The sequence below is a fragment of the Chelonia mydas genome, chromosome 3 (genome assembly GCF_015237465.2).
Source record: "Chelonia mydas isolate rCheMyd1 chromosome 3, rCheMyd1.pri.v2, whole genome shotgun sequence".
NCBI classification, from domain to species: Eukaryota; Metazoa; Chordata; order Testudines; family Cheloniidae; genus Chelonia; species Chelonia mydas.
In genome coordinates, this window is record NC_057851.1 from 81,433,748 (window position 1) to 81,450,650 (window position 16,903).

At 46.5% G+C, this 16,903-nt stretch overlaps 1 protein-coding gene across 1 annotated transcript; it reads left to right on the forward strand.

Moving 5' to 3' along the window:
• Positions 1 to 1,458: 1,458 nt before the first annotated feature.
• GPR6 (G protein-coupled receptor 6) lies at positions 1,459 to 2,822 on the forward strand. The gene has a single exon (XM_007057409.3). It carries the CDS (start codon positions 1,459 to 1,461, stop codon positions 2,440 to 2,442), a length of 984 nt encoding a protein of 327 aa, XP_007057471.1. The 3' UTR covers positions 2,443 to 2,822.
• The last annotated feature ends 14,081 nt before the right edge of the window (positions 2,823 to 16,903 follow it).

Consider the following 16,903-nt stretch of genomic DNA (forward strand, 5'->3'; position numbering starts at 1 on the left):
TGCTCAGATGGCGCAAAGAGGGAAAGGAGAAATGGGCGCGGGGGGAGGGCGCCTTCTCTGCCTTCATCTTAGCCCCTGGAAGCTCCTCTTAGCATCTCTTACTCTATAGCTCCCCCCCACTCCCGATGCAGTCTCTTCCAGCTGGGGGTTCACCAGAAGTAGTGCTCTTTGCTTTACAGGAGGGGAGGAAGGGAGCCCCAGTTCTTGCCATCTCCTGCCCTCTAACTCCCTGTGCCTCTCCCACCTCCCTCCCTCCCCCTCAAGGCCGCCCCCTCCGCCTGCCCTCAGTGCCGCTCCTGCTCTCCTCCCATCGGTGGTGCCCCTCCCTCAGTGCTGCCCCGTCCTTTCTATGCTGCTGTGTCTCCTCCTGCCGTCAGTGCTGCCCCTGCCCCCACTGCTCCTGCCAGTCCTCATGTCCCTCCTCTCCCGCGACTTCCCGCCTGCCCCTCCCCCGCGCGCTGCTGTCTCTGCCCTCCCCTGCTCGGCGGCTGCTGTGTCTCCCCCTCTCCCTGCCGCGCTGGACCCGGGGCCACGTGCCGCCGCCGGAGTTCTGCCCCTGCCCTCGGTCTGCCATTGACGTCACATTCGGAACAAGCCGGCGGCCGCCCGCGCGCCCTCACACTCTCACACACACGGGAGGCGGCGGCGGCAGCAGCAGCCGCAGCAGCAGCCCGCCTGCCCCTGCCCGCTCCACCAGCTGCCTCCTGCTCCGGCTCCTGGCCGCCCCGGCCCCGCTCGGCAGCCGGCCCCGCCGCGCTCATGAGAAGCGCCTGCCAGCCCTGATCCCAAGTAAGGACCCGGTGCAACTGCCCTCCCCGGATCGCGGCTCTGCGGAGCCCGGCTCGGGGGCAGAGCCCGCTCCCGCGGCTCGTGCCGCAGCCCCGCAGCCTGCCCCGGGCTGCGCCCAGCCACCCCGCGCCCGGGCCAGGGCGGGCTGCGGGCACCAGCGTGCCAAGCAGGTGCGTGGGGCGCCCCTTCGACAGGGGCGGCGGGGCCTCCGGCCGCGGCGGGAGATCGGCGGCGGCTTCTCCCTTTTGCCCCCCAAAGCCGCGGCGGCCGGTTTTTTTCACAGCTTGGGGCGGCAAAAACTGTAGCGGCCGGGCCCTGCGCCTGGCCAAGCGCACCCCCGGCTGGGCTCAGCGCCGCGGCTGGCACGGGGACCGGCGGGTTCAGCACCACGGTCAGGGCTCTGAGCCGCTGCCTCGTGTCTTTCCTGCCTTCTCGCTGGTGGCGGGGGGTTGGCCTTTGTTCTGCCACATCCCCCCACCCTTCCCTGGGCACGTTTCCTTCCCTCTCAGGCGTGACCCGCCCCGCCAGGCGCGGTCCTGTCCTCTCCCCGCGCCCCGGCAGTCTGGGGGGCAGGGGAAGGGAGCCTGGAGCTGCCCCCGCTGCTCACTTTGTGCTCATTTGCCTCCTCGCCTCTTCTGCTCGCAGGCGGCGCACCTGGCTTCGGCAGAGATGAATGAAAGCGGCTCGCTCAATGGCACCGGGGTCCCTTTAGCCCGCATGCAAGCCAGCCACGGCAACTCTTCCCTGGAGCTCTCCTCGCAGCTCCCCGTCTTTGCCATCAACCCCTGGGACGTTGTGCTCTGCATCTCCGGGACCATCATCGCCTGTGAAAATGCCATCGTGGTGGCCATTATATTCTACACTCCCACCCTGAGAACCCCTATGTTTGTGCTCATTGGGAGCCTGGCCACAGCGGACCTACTGGCTGGAGTTGGCTTAATCCTGAATTTTGTTTTTCAATATGTGATCCAGTCAGAGACCATTAGCCTTATTACCGTTGGATTCTTAGTTGCCTCCTTCACTGCTTCTGTGAGTAGCTTGTTAGCCATCACAGTTGATCGTTACCTTTCCCTGTACAATGCACTGACTTATTACTCAGAGAAGACGGTCCTCTGCATTCATATGATGCTGGTCGTTACCTGGGGGGTGTCCCTCTGCTTGGGACTACTACCTGTTCTAGGCTGGAATTGTCTAGATGACTATTCATCCTGCAGTATTGTCAGACCCTTGACCAAAAGTAACGTGACTTTGCTGTCTGCCTCTTTCTTTTTGGTTTTTATCATCATGCTTCATCTGTACATTAAAATCTGCAAAATAGTTTGCAGGCATGCACATCAGATAGCTCTCCAGCAACATTTTTTGACTGCATCTCACTATGTTGCTACTAAAAAAGGAGTCTCTACGCTTGCTATAATTATTGGGACCTTTGGAGCAAGCTGGTTACCATTTGCAATCTATTGTGTAGTTGGAGATCTTGACTACCCTTCTGTGTACACTTACGCCACACTTCTGCCTGCTACTTACAACTCCATGATCAATCCTATCATTTATGCCTACAGAAACCAAGAAATTCAGAGGGCGATGTGGGTTCTTTTTTGTGGCTGCTTTCAGTCTAAAGTGTCCTTTCGTTCAAGATCGCCCAGTGATGTCTAAGTGGCTTTTCTTTTTGTAGTGCTGCCCAAAGAGACAAGCTACTTAGTAAATTACAGTGCCTGTAATGAACTAGATCCATGTTGTGAAGTTGTTGAAAACATGCTTAAACCTTAGCACTTTATGTACATATATTTGTATTCTTTGGAATGTTCAGGTATGGAGCTTTCACGTCTGTAAAAAAACTGTGGTTGCACCCAGAATTGTACATCACATTTGTAAAATGAAGACATTCCAATACTGCTTAATTCTAGCACTTTATTTCTAGCTGCTGAAGTGCCAAACAGTGTTGCCACTTCCAAGGGCAGAGAGAAGGGAAGTGAAATGTATTTTATGTGTGAGTATATTTTGCTGCACAATGTTGACAAATTATAACATTTTGTACACAAAGAAATAAATGCATTGAACGTGTAATTTTATTTTGTGTGTTTAACTGATTACAGAGATATGAAAGCTTGAAAGCCTGCCAGCTGAGCAAGATCCCTTTTTGTTTACTCTAAAAAGCTCACCCTGTACTTGTAGCTAAGGAAACTACTATATTTTACGTATGCAGAGGAAATATCTCACAAAAATGCTTAACTGCTATTTTTGATTGTTTTCTTTCATTATCCTGACTAGTATTTATTTATCTTATCTTATTGATTTTTTTCTCCAATTCTCTCAGGGTCTCATCTTTTATTCATAGGTTGGTCCCATATTAAAATATTACATTTTAAAAAATTAAGGGAAAAAATATCCAAGATGCTTTTCAGTTTCAGCCTAAACTCCCTTATTTCTCTCCTTAAAGGAGAAATAAAATCAGTTGATTTGGGGAAATAATCAGTTGATTCCCTAAAAGCTTGTACAAGGCCATCATAAATTGGCTTATGTGACCATCTACCATTCTGAAACTAAATGTGTTTCTCTTTCCCTCTGCTTGATTGAACTCTAACACTAACGTGGGAGAATCACGTAAGTGCTGCTTTGTTGTCTGCCTGTCTTGGAGCAGTTTAAAATTTTCTGACAACCCAGTGGCTTAGTTGAGTGATTTTTGCCAGGAGCCAGGTGAACATTACATGTAAGCTTTGAAGGATTTGTTCACTGAAGATCAAATTCCTAGACAACTGATTCTTTTAGTAATGCTACATTGTATATGCAGCACACTTCAAAAATATTGCTGAACACTTTACTATTTAAATTCAGTGAAATTATGATTTCTCACTTACCCTTTCAACTTTTAGTTAAAGGCTGCAACAGATTAAACCTCTATTCATGTGTATAGGGCAAAAATATTAAAGAATGTAGCCTCTACTATTTCCAAACTATACCCAAGGCAAACCACCAAACAAACACTCATCTCCTGGAATGACTAGGGCCATAAGAACATAGTAAGTCATAGAGATTCTCGAGCAGTATTTTTAAATTTATATTAAAGCCAAAGTACTTTTAATATCAATATGCAATTTCACTGGTAATGAATGACTTTTCAGTTTAAGAGTAATGTGATCAAACAACTAGAACCCAGACTCTCATAACCCTTATTAGTAAAAATTTTATTTATTATGTATTAGCTGCAGTTTTTTGACAGTTTTTGGAAGATCCTCAAATAAGTGTTACAATAATCAGTCATAGAAGTGACAGCATCACTCATTAATATCTCCATGATCAAAGGCCTTTATCTGGTGTTGTTATAAAGTTGATATAAAGTAGCCTTTGTGATATGTCAAAATGCCCATCAACTGAAAATTCTGAAGACGTTAGTACACACAAGGCCAAATTCATCCCTATTTTAACTCCATTGAAGTAATTTGTTCCCCGGTGTTTTTGTACTCAGATGTTATTTAACAAAATTAATCGCCAAGAGAGATGACCAACAGGTGGCTAGGACCAGTCAATAAAATTTACCACCTTCTAGGATTTAGCTTTATAATTTGTTGTTATCTCAGCCTGAATACCATCAAAACTATACATCGAGACTGCAATAGGTTCTCTGATTTAGATAGGAACTATCATTCCAGTAATTAAAATTGCTGAACAGAGAAATGGAAGCAATTCATAGTTATTTACCCTCATACAATCTTCAGGTGTGTTCTGAGTACAGTTTTAGACCAGCATATATAATATTTACTAGTTAATTTATTTTGCATTTTGTTTGTATAATGTAAACACATTTTTATTAACCATTTTCTCAATAATTTACAATAACATTTAACAAAACTGAAAATAATCCCTTATTTTAAATTAGAAGTATTGTGATTTTTAAAAAAAATTAATAAGCATTCTTCTACTACTGTAATGAGTATCTGATTTATTTTTAATGATTACAGCCATTTGTAATACTTTTTTTTGGCATATACCATGTTAAGAACCCTTTTGCTGACCAAGCTAATAATTCCTGGGAAGGAGTAAACCAAAGTGGGGGTGGTATTTTGATTTTGTTTTGGCTACCCCCTTGGACTGGAATTGACGTCAATCTAGTTGCAGTAAAATATGGCCTTTCACTTCCAGAGTCTTGATCTGCAGGGATACCTGAGCAGAATAATATTAGCACAGACTACAAAATATCTGCCTCCTCAGATCAGATCTCACTCTAGAGAAACAGAAAGCATAGTCCTTGGCTGAAAACACCATGAGAGGAAATCCAGTGATTTTATAGATTTATACTACATATTTTTTTCTTGCTTAGATTGCTATATAAAGTAAAGAAGCGGGCATTTGCTTTAGAAGATGGTTTTACATTTGCAGCCTCTGCACACACACAATCTTAAACTGGCAAACTGCTGGTTTACCTTGGCTGCTGAATGATTTTTGACAAAATATTTAATTATATGGTGGAATTTATATTACTAATCAACTATGAAATGTATCATAATAATCAACACGAACCACCACTTTGAGGGTTGCTTCTACCAATTGTGCTTACTAGCTGAAGTCAATCCTATTCACGTATCAGGTCTGATCCTGTGTTCCCCAAACCCACACTAAAGTATATGGGGAATTTTGCCTGTGTAGGGACCTCAGAATTGGGATGGTAATCTATTATCATAAAAAAGCCACTCTGACAAACACTTATTTCCATGTTTCAGAGTAGTAGCTGTGTTAGTCTGTATTCGCAAAAAGAAAAGGAGTACTTGTGGCACCTTAGAGACTAACCAATCTATTTGAGCATAAGCATCCGATGAAGTGAGCTGTAGCTCACAAAAGCTTATGCTCAAATAAATTGGTTAGTCTCTAAGGTGCCACAAGTACTCCTTTTCTTTTTACTTATTTCCATGAGACCTCTGCCAGAAATGAGCCCTACTCTTAGAAATATTTGCAAGCATAGGCCCTAAAGTAGTTATTTTTATAAAAACAAATGCTCATCCCAAGCTGGCAGTCCCTATGTATGCAAAATTTCCATTGACTTCAGTGCAACTGTTGGACGTGATATGCGATTATGGTATTTTATGTGTAGCCCTCATTGAAAATATACCATGAGGTGCCCATCTTTAAAGTTATCAGTAATTTTTATGGTAAAATAGATAATGTAATAGTGTCACAGTTCTGGGCAACTTCAACTGTATTCCCCCTCTATTGTTCATCAAGGACACCTACTCTCAGGCTTTCCGGTCCCCAGCTATCACCTCTCTTGAGCAGAGATACATATCTCACTCCTGACTGGGCTATTTCCAGGCTGCACAGTTCCCTGCCTACCGTGTGAATTCCCCAGCAATTCAGATTGTTTAAGCAATTCTGTTTTGCTTTCTCCTCAGAGACCGTAAACCAGGGGTGGGCAAAGGGGCTGAGGACCACGTCTGGGTGGGGAAATTGTATGCAGGGCTGGGGCAGGGGGTTGGGGTGCAGGAGGGAGTGTGGGGTGCGGGAGGGGGTGCGGTGTGCAGGAACAGGCTAGGGCAAGGGATTGGGGCAGAGGAGGGGTGAGGGATGTATGAGGGGGCTCAGGGCAGGGGGTTGGGGTGCACAGGGGGTGCGAGGTGCAGGCAGGGGGCTTAGGGCAGGGAGTTGGGGGGTGGGATGCAGGAGGGGTTCAGGCTCCAACCCAGCGCCGCTTACCTAAAGTGGCTCCAGGGTGGCAGCGGCATGCACTGGGGCCAGGACAGTCTCCCTGCATGCCTGCCCTGGCCCCACGCTGCGCTGCTCTGGGAAGCGGCTGGAACCACGTCCCTGTGCGGCCCCTGGGGGATGGAGGGGCACAGGACTCCACGTGCTGCCCTTGCCATGCCTCTAGGTACTTCCCCTGAAGCTCCCATTGGCCGCAGTTCCCCATTCCTGGCCAAGTGCCTGGAGGCAAGGAAAACGCATGGAGCCCTCTGTCCCCCCCCTCCGGGGCTGCAGGGACGTGGTGCTGGCCGCTTCTGAGAGCGGCTCGGGGCCTGCGGCACCACGGGGGGCAAGTCCCGCGGGCCGGATCCAAAGCCCTGAGGGGCTGGATCTGGCCCGCGGGCCATAGTTTGTCCACCCCTGCCATAAAGAGTGGTAAGTGCCCTCAGTTATAAGGTACCACACAGCTTTTTCTAATCAAGTACGTTTATTCTTAAGGTGAAAGCATTTCAGAGAAAACATTTTAAAACAATAAAAAATACCCTACACGCATTCTAATAAGCTTACTAGAGATCAACCCTAATTCCAGGAAGGACTCTGGTAGGAGTCATTCCTTAAAATGCCACCAAGGGTTTTTCTGTGGTTACAAGTTCATAACCACCTTTGCTCAGAACAAGCACACCCATGAATAAGTCATCCTGCCCTTTATATAGTTGAGAACTCTGATCGACAGATTCTGGGAGCAGGTAATCGGTAGATGTAGCAAGGAAGCATGGCGTCCCTCAGAGATTGACAGGGAGGGATGGCTGCATGACGCCTGGTGGGCGGAACCCGGTAGGCCATGCCCGCCCTGCCGGAAGCAGAGGGGTGGGACAGGAACAGGAAATACAAAAAGCAGGCCTTGCAGCTCACTTGAGGGAGATAGACGCTTTGAACCTGCTCCAGCAGCAGAAGCCTGCAGAAGACTGTTGATGTCCTGAGGACTTACTAGAGCTGCCAGACATGCCAGATGCTGAGGAGCTGCTGGGATTGCCACTGGCAGTGTACCCCAGGGAGATAGAGGATGACCCTGGGATTCAGATACACCCTGAAGGGAGGATAGGAAGTAGCCCAGGGACAGCTGACTATCATCCAGCTGTGTTGCTGCCTGAACCCACATCAGTGTGCTGCAGCTGAATCCCCGCTGATCCAGTGGTGAAACACTCTGCCATTGTTAAGCTCTTGGGGTGGGACACAGTGGAGTAGGGTGGGGCTGGGTCCCCCTACCCCCTTGCTACCAATCCCACTCCGGGGGTGGCAGCCTCCGCACAGAAGGCCTATCTTGGTCTACAGTCTGCCAGAACTAGTATGCTAGATCCTTAGGGTGAGAGCCTTAGACTGTTTAGTGCCCCTCCCTACCTGAGAGCCTGGGCCCCTAGACTATTCATTGTTCTGCCCTGCCTAAAGACTGGAGCCTTAGACTGTTTGGGTGTGTCACCCTGCTTGCGGGCTTGAGCCCCAATGGCAAATTACTGCTTGGCCCAGCCCAGAGGGTCTGAGCTCCAGAGACAGCTAATTTGTCCCATTTTTACAGATTCACATTCTATGCGTGTGACAGTGAGGAGGCGTGGCCTCCCTCGGAGATTGACAGGGAGGGATGACTGTTCACTCCTACAGTAGACAATGGACCTCTCCTCAGGGCATAGCTTTAACAGGCTGGGATTTTGCAAAATGGGACATTTGCATTCACTGCCCCCTAGAGTTTTCCTAGGAAACCCACTTAACTGAAAGTGCATTGTTGTCTGGCACATTGTTTAAGAGAGTCCTTTGAAGCGCCTAACACTTCCTATGGTTTACATTAGGTATGTTTCCCCCCTAGAGACATTACATACAATTACACAGTAATACATAAGCATTTACATTTTTAATAGAATGAACTCTTAAGATACTTAAACTTAATTCAATAAGGTTTGTTCTGGATGTTGCAGAAAATTTGATATATCTATCACAAAAGGCACATATGTAAAGAGGTCCCAACCTGCTCCTACTGAAGTCAATGTGAGTTTTGTTACTGACTTCAAAAGGAGCTAGAAAGCCATAGGCATAAAGGCAGTGATTATGCTATATTAAAACACTTTTAAACTTGAGACGGTAACCCTTTAGTGTCAGCTCTAATTTTCATTAGCAACTGACAGCTTATTCATAACCTTGAAAATCATGTGAGAAATGCAAAATCTATAGGGGCCAGATTCTGCCCCCTTTACTCATGCTGGGAATACCGTCTTCTGTGATTTGTTCCATTACAATCAGTGGGACTGATGACGGAGAGTAGAGAACTACTCCATGAGAGTAAGAATGATAGAATCTGACCCTAAAACACCAAGGAGACCCTGATTCTCTTCTCACTTACAGCAGTAGCTTCATTGACACCAATGGTTCCACTGATGTAAGTGAGTGGAGAATCAGGCCCAGGGCCTCATTATACTGTATATTGAAAAGTCACCCAGATTCAAAATCACAGGTCAAACAACAAACTCTTTAATGAGTTAAAAAAAAAACACATTTTTACACCTGAAAAATGAAACATTTATATTTTTTAACAATACAATGACCCACTTGTACTACATAACTACAACCTTGTTTGTTTTATTGTATGTTATCACCTGTCTTCTGTCATCATTTTAAAGGGACACAGTCAATTTAAAAAAGAGGTAAAATTAATTTCTGGTAGTACAGCTGTCCCTGAGATCCCCTGCGATCTGTTATAGGTTTTCAAAGAATAGGGAAATGTGATTGTAAAAAATTTTCTCTTTCCAGTTGGGGCTTAAAATGTCCATAGTAAATGACAGGGGGAAACTGATTAACCAACCAAGGATGCAATTCACCACTATACAGAGGACCAGCCCACTTTTGGGTGCTTATGCAAGACTTAAGTGGTTAATAGACCTTGCTCTGGCACAGAGGTGAGTTTCAGCCTGCCTGAATACACAGGGAAAATGAAACTGTCTTAATACTCAAAATGCTGCCAACTGCACAAAGCAAAGACCTTCTCACCCCCTGCATTCTTTTTCCATGATAGTACTTCATACCAGCAGGTAATATATTTTCAGAAAAAATGTTGATTTTTTAAAAAGTTGTATCCCTTTAAATTATGTAAAGACAACAGAAATAAAAAGCTAAAGACAGAAAACAATTTTTCTGGTTTCTCTCACCTGAATATGGTTGTCAGGGGTGATTGGGTGCCCGTTGTTAAAATTTTCCTCCTGCTTGGAGAAGGGTCCACACATAACAGATGCTGGTCACGTTGCTTAATGTGTCACTGGAAAGTGCTTAGATACCACACTGATGGTTGGTTGTAGTGTAAGACCCTGAACAGAACTGAGAAGAAGAGAAATTGAAGTTTAGATAATTTCCTTGCCTTTGATGGCATTTACCCCTTATCTGGAAGAATACATCATCTCTGCTAGGGATTGCTTCTGTCTGGGACTTATTTTAATATTTCTAAAGGAGCACATGGCTTGCTTTAAGAATGGATTACACCAAATAGAGATTCTTTTAAAAAATATTCCCAGTGCAGGACACAGCCAGAGTCCCCTAGAAGGTATTCACCCCCCTTCTTCATATCAAATTAGATAAGTTGCATATTGTGCTATACTGTTACTTGGTATATTTTTCAAAAACAATGTGCAGACATTTCAACCAAATGGCAAGTTATGTTGCCTCCTCGCTTGATTATAAGTTTTATTTAAGTAGAAACCATGACAGATTTCCTCCCTCTCCTCTCTGCTCTGCACTCCTGCTTTATTACCACAGGCTAAAGGGTAATTTTCATGGGAGTCTTTTGCAGTATTAGTAGTATACCGATATCAGTTATAAAATATTCTATGGTCCAGATTCATCCTGGGTTTTCAGTGCACTTGCATTAGAGTAATCTAATCCTAGACATGACCATATTCAGTAAATTAAGAACTATAATTGTACTACACTATGTATAATTTGAAATTCCATGGCCTGTGTTATGCAGAAGGTCAGAGTAGATGGCCTTCTAACCTTAAACTCTGTGACTCTATGCTGAGAAAAGGAAAAAACAGAATAGCATAAAACATTGAGAGGAAGTTGGACCCAACATTATTAAGATAGCTAATCTATTAACTTTCTAAAGGCCCTTCTATTTCCTTCTACTGTGTGGCCCAAAGGAGAACAAAGCCAGGGAAACGCTAAGGTAGGGGTTGAGGAAACAGAATGTGCTATGTAGCAAGCTCCCTCCTTACACTGCAGTCATCAATATAACCATGGTAAAGTTTTCCTCTCAGAATATGATTTTAGTAGCTAATCCCAACAGTACTCTATATTTCCCCATCAACAATGCAACTTTAAGGAATCTGTTAAATCTATATATTGTGAAGAAGCAAGTTCTGATTAATTTGATTCAGAAAATGCCTATCTGTTCATGTCCGTGGTCCTGTGGGGAGCAATTTCTAATGAATAATTTCAGAATCCTACCTACTCATCAGAAATCGGCTAGAGATTGATGCTGCCAGAACTAGAAAGTAACCCCCACTGCAGCTTGATTCTCACCCCAAACTAGATTATAATTACACAAACCCATTAGCACAAATCTTGACCGAAAAAATGCAACTGTTAATCTGATATGCACCCAAAGGAAAGAGCATATTGATTGAAAAACCCTTCAAACACACGGATGATAAAATAAGACTATCCGACTTTAAATGGTTGGACCTAGTAAATATATGCATCTGCTCTGCATTAATTTGTGTCCGAAACCATTCAAATATGTAAATAAATTAATAAATTGACAGCACATAAAAGCTAAGCCACAACCACAGAGCCAAATCCTCAAGTCCTCATCCACTGTTTACTCAGTCCTTACTCATGGGATGTTTTGCCTGAGTAAGGACTGAGAGTTCAATTCACCCCTATACAGAGGGCTTCCCTTAAGTGCAGGCAATCAGGATGGTTGCCCTGGGCACCAACCTTTGAGGGTGCCAAATCAGCAATGGCCTCTTGGCTGGTCTGGTCCAGTCTGCTTTCTCCCCCCATCCCCTGGCCCACTTTTTCTCTGGCAGTCCAGTTGATGGTTGGAGGAGACCAAAAATGTTTTCTGCCCTGGGCAGAAAAACCCTGTGCCTGCTGTACATAATGTCAGCACCAAGCCTATGAACCACTTAGAGCCAGATTTTTAAAAGTATTTAGGGGCCTAAAGATGCAAGTAAAGTGCCCAAGTGGTATTTCAATGGGAAGTTGGCACCTATGTGCTTTTGAAAATTCCACTAGGTACCTATCTGCGTCTTTAGGCACTTATGTACCTTTAAAAATCTGATCCTTAAGCCCTCAAAGTAGGCCAGGGGGGTCTCAGACTGGGGGTCATGACTCCTCAGGGCGTTGCAAAGTTATTACATGGGGATTGCAACCTGTCAGCCTCCATCCCCAAACCCCTCTTCGCCTCCAGCATTTATAAAGTGCTAAATATAAAAAAGTGTTATTGATTTATAAGGGGGGGTTGCACTCAGGCTTGCTGTGTGAAAGGGATAACCAATATAAAAGGTTGAGAACCATTGAAGTAGGTGCTGTATGCAGGATTAACCTTCTGCCTGAGTAAACCATGAGAATAAGGATTCCAGGATTTGTCCTGTTAAATAATATAGCATTGTTTATTTACTGTTTTATTTCTTATTACATAATAAATCATGACATTAATTCTTAACAAAAAATGCTGAAAGCAAAAGGTGATACAAATGAGTTACCAGTAACTCATAACAATGTTTTTTTTTGTATGGAGACAGAACTCCTCACAAACATCTTAAGGAAAGAAAGGAGTTTACATAAACAGTATTAATTGCATACAAGGCTAGAGTGTGCCTTGAGGCACAGCCTTAATCAAGGGGTGTGTGTAAGATTCTTTACGCTTGTGGGAATTCTGTGCCACTGCACGTGCATAATTAATGAGACATGCATATTTTTAATTTTTTGTGCAAAAAAAGCTTCTGCTGAAAAGTTGCTGCACTTCTGCCTTTTGCTCACCAGAAGGCACTGTGGTGAGAGAACACAGCAGCCACACCCAGCCAGCTAGGGAAGAGAAAGAGCCTGTCTTCTTCGCAATCCGTGTCACGCCAGGTCAGGAGAGAGGAGTTATGGGGACACAGACAGTGTGGAGTGCTTTGGGGGTCAGACAGGGGCTCATAAGGGCTAATTGGGGAGGACAGACTGGGGCAGGGGCTGAATGGGAGTGGAGGCACAGAGCCACAGAGGGGAAGGAGGTGCAGGGCCACATGGTGATGGGGGAGGGGTTGCCGAGCTACATAGGGACAGGGGAGTGTCTGGGTGGGGGCATAGAGACACACGGGGATGGGGAGGGGTTGCAGGGCCACAAAGGGACAGGGGAAGGGGGTTCAGGGCCACATAGGGATGTGGGGAGTGGGTGTCTGAGTGGAGAGGGAGGGACACATGTGCTTGACTGAATGGGAGAGGATAGGGGTCAGCCAGGGTCTGCATGGGGGAAGCTCCCTAATAGTCCCTCCCTGCTCCCCCCAAAAAACTGTTCCATACTTTTCCCACCTATACCCAACAACTCTCTAAGTTCATACCCAGGCTTCTTCCCAACAATTATTTCCCTGTTTCTCAGCTCCTCCGTTACCCCTGATGTCCCCCCTCCAGCCTTTGCACTGCTTCTGAGGGGTACAGGACATATGATTCCGTATTGTAGTTTAAATGAATTATTATTCAGAGTTCGGTATTAATATGCCCAGCAAGGAATCTATTTGTCAAAAAACATTTTCTGAATCTTGTTTTGTTGTCTGTATTGTTACAGACATACTTGCTGACAGGTATTTTGAAATAAATAACCAAAAATAATTGAAACTGGTGTGATTATATTGTATTGTTTTAACAAATAAAATATGCAGAATTTTGCAGAATTTGAAAATATTGTGCTCAGAACTTTTAATTTTTTGGTACAGAATTCCCCCAGGAGTAGTAAGATGCACCACCCAGCAATAGCCTTGGGGGGCATTGTGCCTCAGACCCATCTCTCTGAGGCACAATTCCCTTCTAGCTTCTACTTTGCTAAAGTAATTTGCTGCTGGCAGGGGCGGCAGGTTTGTATAATTTTTCATGGTGCCCAGAATGGGTCCAAGTCTGCCCCCCCCCCACCTGCCTAAGGCTCTGGGAGGGAGTTTGGGTGAGGGAGGAGGGAGGGGTCTGGCTCTGGGAGGGAGTTTGTGTACAAGCTTTGGGCTGGGGCAGGGAGTTGGGGTACACGAGGGGGGGCAGGCTCTGGGAAGGCATTTGGGTGTGGGCTCTGGGCTGGGACATGGGGTTGGGGTGCAGAAGCGGGTGTGTGGGCTGGCTCTGGGAGGGAGTTGGGGTGCGAGCTGTGGCTCCCGCTCTTGCACCTCCAAGTCCGAGTCCGGCGGGTGCTCGAGGCACCTAGGCAAGAGCACGAGGGGGCGCTGAGGCACTGCCTCATGCTCTGGGCTGGGGCAGGCTGTTGGGGTGCAGGAGAGGGTGCAGGGGACAGGCTTTGGGAGGGAGTTTGAGTGCGGGGTTTGGGCTGGGGCAGCAGGGGGCTGGAGTAGAGTATTTTTTTCATGGAAGAGTAATTTTAGATATATCTGAAAATTATATATATAATTATGCCTAATAGTTCCACCTTTTCTCCTCACACAAACTATACCACCCATTATCTATTATAAGAGGATTAAAGATGACATTTATGGTACAAGTAGAACAGAGAAATTTATCTAGAGACTTAAATATTAGGTATATTTTCAAAATTGATATCTGAATTAATGGATCAAATCCTTGCCACAGAAATGAAAAATAACAGAACAGAGTTGGCTAGCTCAACCTCCCCAGATGCTAAAGGCCCAGTGGGAGAATTTCACACCAGTACAGAGGGTCAGCACCAGGCATCAATGCAATACTTAAATCCCATTGAGGGGCAAAGTGGGACTTAAGTATTGCAGAGCCCTTGTGCTGGCCTCTGTACAATGGCAAATATAATCAATATGTGGATATTGGATGCTTTAGTAATGTTTTCTAAATTGCACTATTATATCATTACTTTGCAGTGCAAAGTTCCCTCTAAACAGGGAACTATTCATATTTTCATATTTTCTTTCTCGGTTTCTAGAGTTTCTTTTTTCCATATTGTGATGGGGTGTATAAGCCCCACACTGGCAGTTACAGGGTTAAGGGACGCCAGAGAACCCAATTAGCCCATTGTGTGGCACCTGGAGGGGAGACGGATAATTAAAGGATTAGCGCTAGCTGGGGAGAACCAGACCGGGTGGTTCCTATAGCTGAAGGACTGCAAGGCAACAGAAAGGAGCAGGCAGATAGTTGCATTTTCTCTCTCCAGGAAAGGAACCCCAGCAGGGCCTGTAGAAAGCAGCTTGTACACTGGAACTGTCCTTGGCAGGGAGAAGGAGACTGCTAAAGCAGCCTAGGAAAAGAAAGATTCCATGGAAGAAACTCTGAGGGTCAGTGCCTTGGAAGGAGCTGACCCTCTAGGGATAAAGCCCTGTGGGGGTAGGGCTCTGTAATGGTGAGGAAGAATTCTGCAGAGTCTGGGAGAGGGGTGGGAGAGTTTTAATTCCTCTTACTTTCTGGATGTGGGCACTGTTACCCTGGTAGGGGTGTGATCTGCCCAGACCACTGAAATCTGGAGAAGGAGGGTAAGGGAAAGGGGCTACAATGCTGGGTCTTGCCATGAGAAGGTGCTCCAGGATGGTGAGTCTGAGGCACATACACAAAGTTCTTTACTGTTTCTCCTGAATTTTATCAACCTGGGTAACTGTATTAGTTGTAGTATGTAAGTTAGCACCAGTGCAATCAAACTGCTCCTGGAGCCCGTGGGTAGTTATAAGAATTGATTCAGCAGCAGTGCTAGATATGGTAACTGTTTCAGACAAAGCAGGTTTTCTGTCTGCTAGTCTAACTGCCTCTAATGCAATGACAGCAAAAGGAGAAAATATTGCGGACTGAAGCATAAGGGACAAACTCGTTGTCCTAGACCCATGTAGTACTGTAAGCGTATCTGAGAACACTTCTTTCTAAGGGTGCCCAATCTCTATTTTTCTGTTTTCACTTTGTTGGGTTTTATCTAATCTCCATACGCACAGACTAGTGCAGGGGTCGGCACACATGCCAAAGGTGGCACAGGAGCTGATTTTTAGTGGCATCCGGCTGCCGGCCCTGCTCAGCCGGCTGCCGGCCTGGATGGACGGAACCCCGGGCACGCAGCAGGCTGAGCTGGGCTGGCGGCCAGGACCCCGGCTGGCAGGGGCCGGCGGATAGAAACCCAGACTGGGAGCGGGCTGAGCAGCTCAGCGCGCCGCCGGTCTGGGGTTCTGTCCGCTGGCCCCTGCCAGCTGGGGTCCCGGCTGCTGGCCCTGCTCAGCCTGCTGCCGGCCTGGGGTTCTGTCCATCCAGGCTGTCAGTGGGATGAGCGGGGCTGGTGGCTGGGGCCCCAGACCAGCAGCATGGGCGGCAGACGGAGCCCCAGACCGGCAGCGTGCTGAGCTGCTCAGCCCGCTGCCGGTCTGGGGTTCCGTCCGCCAGCCACTGCCAGCCGGGGTCCAGCCGCTGGCACCGCTCAGCCCACTGCCAGTGTGGGGTTTCATCGGGGGAGCCTGTAAATGTAAAATTTATTACTGGCATGAAAAACCTTAAATTAATAAAGACTTGGCACACCACTTCTCAAAGGTTGCCGACCCCTGGACTAGAGCCTGCATAATCCTAGGAGAGCAGTGATTAAAAATATTACATAATAAGAAAACCTGTCCCTAAGATAGGATGCCTTGGATGCATCAGCTAAATTTAGAGCCAATTAAATAGCTGCAAAAATATAAACGTTATTTACAGCTAACAAATGACTCGGGCAGCAAAGCCCACGCTGGAAAGGGTCCAAAAGATAACAGCAGCCACAGGCCAAATGAAGTTCCCAGCCTTAGCTCCCTGAAGTTCCCAGCCTTAGCTCCCAGAGAGAGGGCGGTTGTGCTGGTAGGTAGGTAATGGATTAATGTGGAAAGTCTCACTGCACCCCAAAATAGCGCTGACTAGTGGTGTCATTTCCACATTGTCTAACAAAACATTTACAGGTCCCGGTTTTCCCAGTATTGCCCCTTTTATGAGAGAGCGGTCCTGAGAAATCTGCAAGGGTGCTCGGTCCATGGGGACAGCTGTCCAGTTTTGTGGTCTCAGGATCCTCCTGGATGTCCTGGTTTTTGTGTACCTCAGAAGTGGCAACCCTATCTTCCAGAGCCCTCCAGTGGTGCTGGAACATTTTTATAGTAGGGGTGATGAAGTCAGAAACCATGTATTTGGGTTGTTATTTCTACTTCATGCCACAGGGTAGGGCAGCACCAGTTCTAGCATCTATGGAACCCTCTATTCCTAACAAGACCCCTATGCAGAGTGAGGGGTGTAAAACTGGCTATGCTGG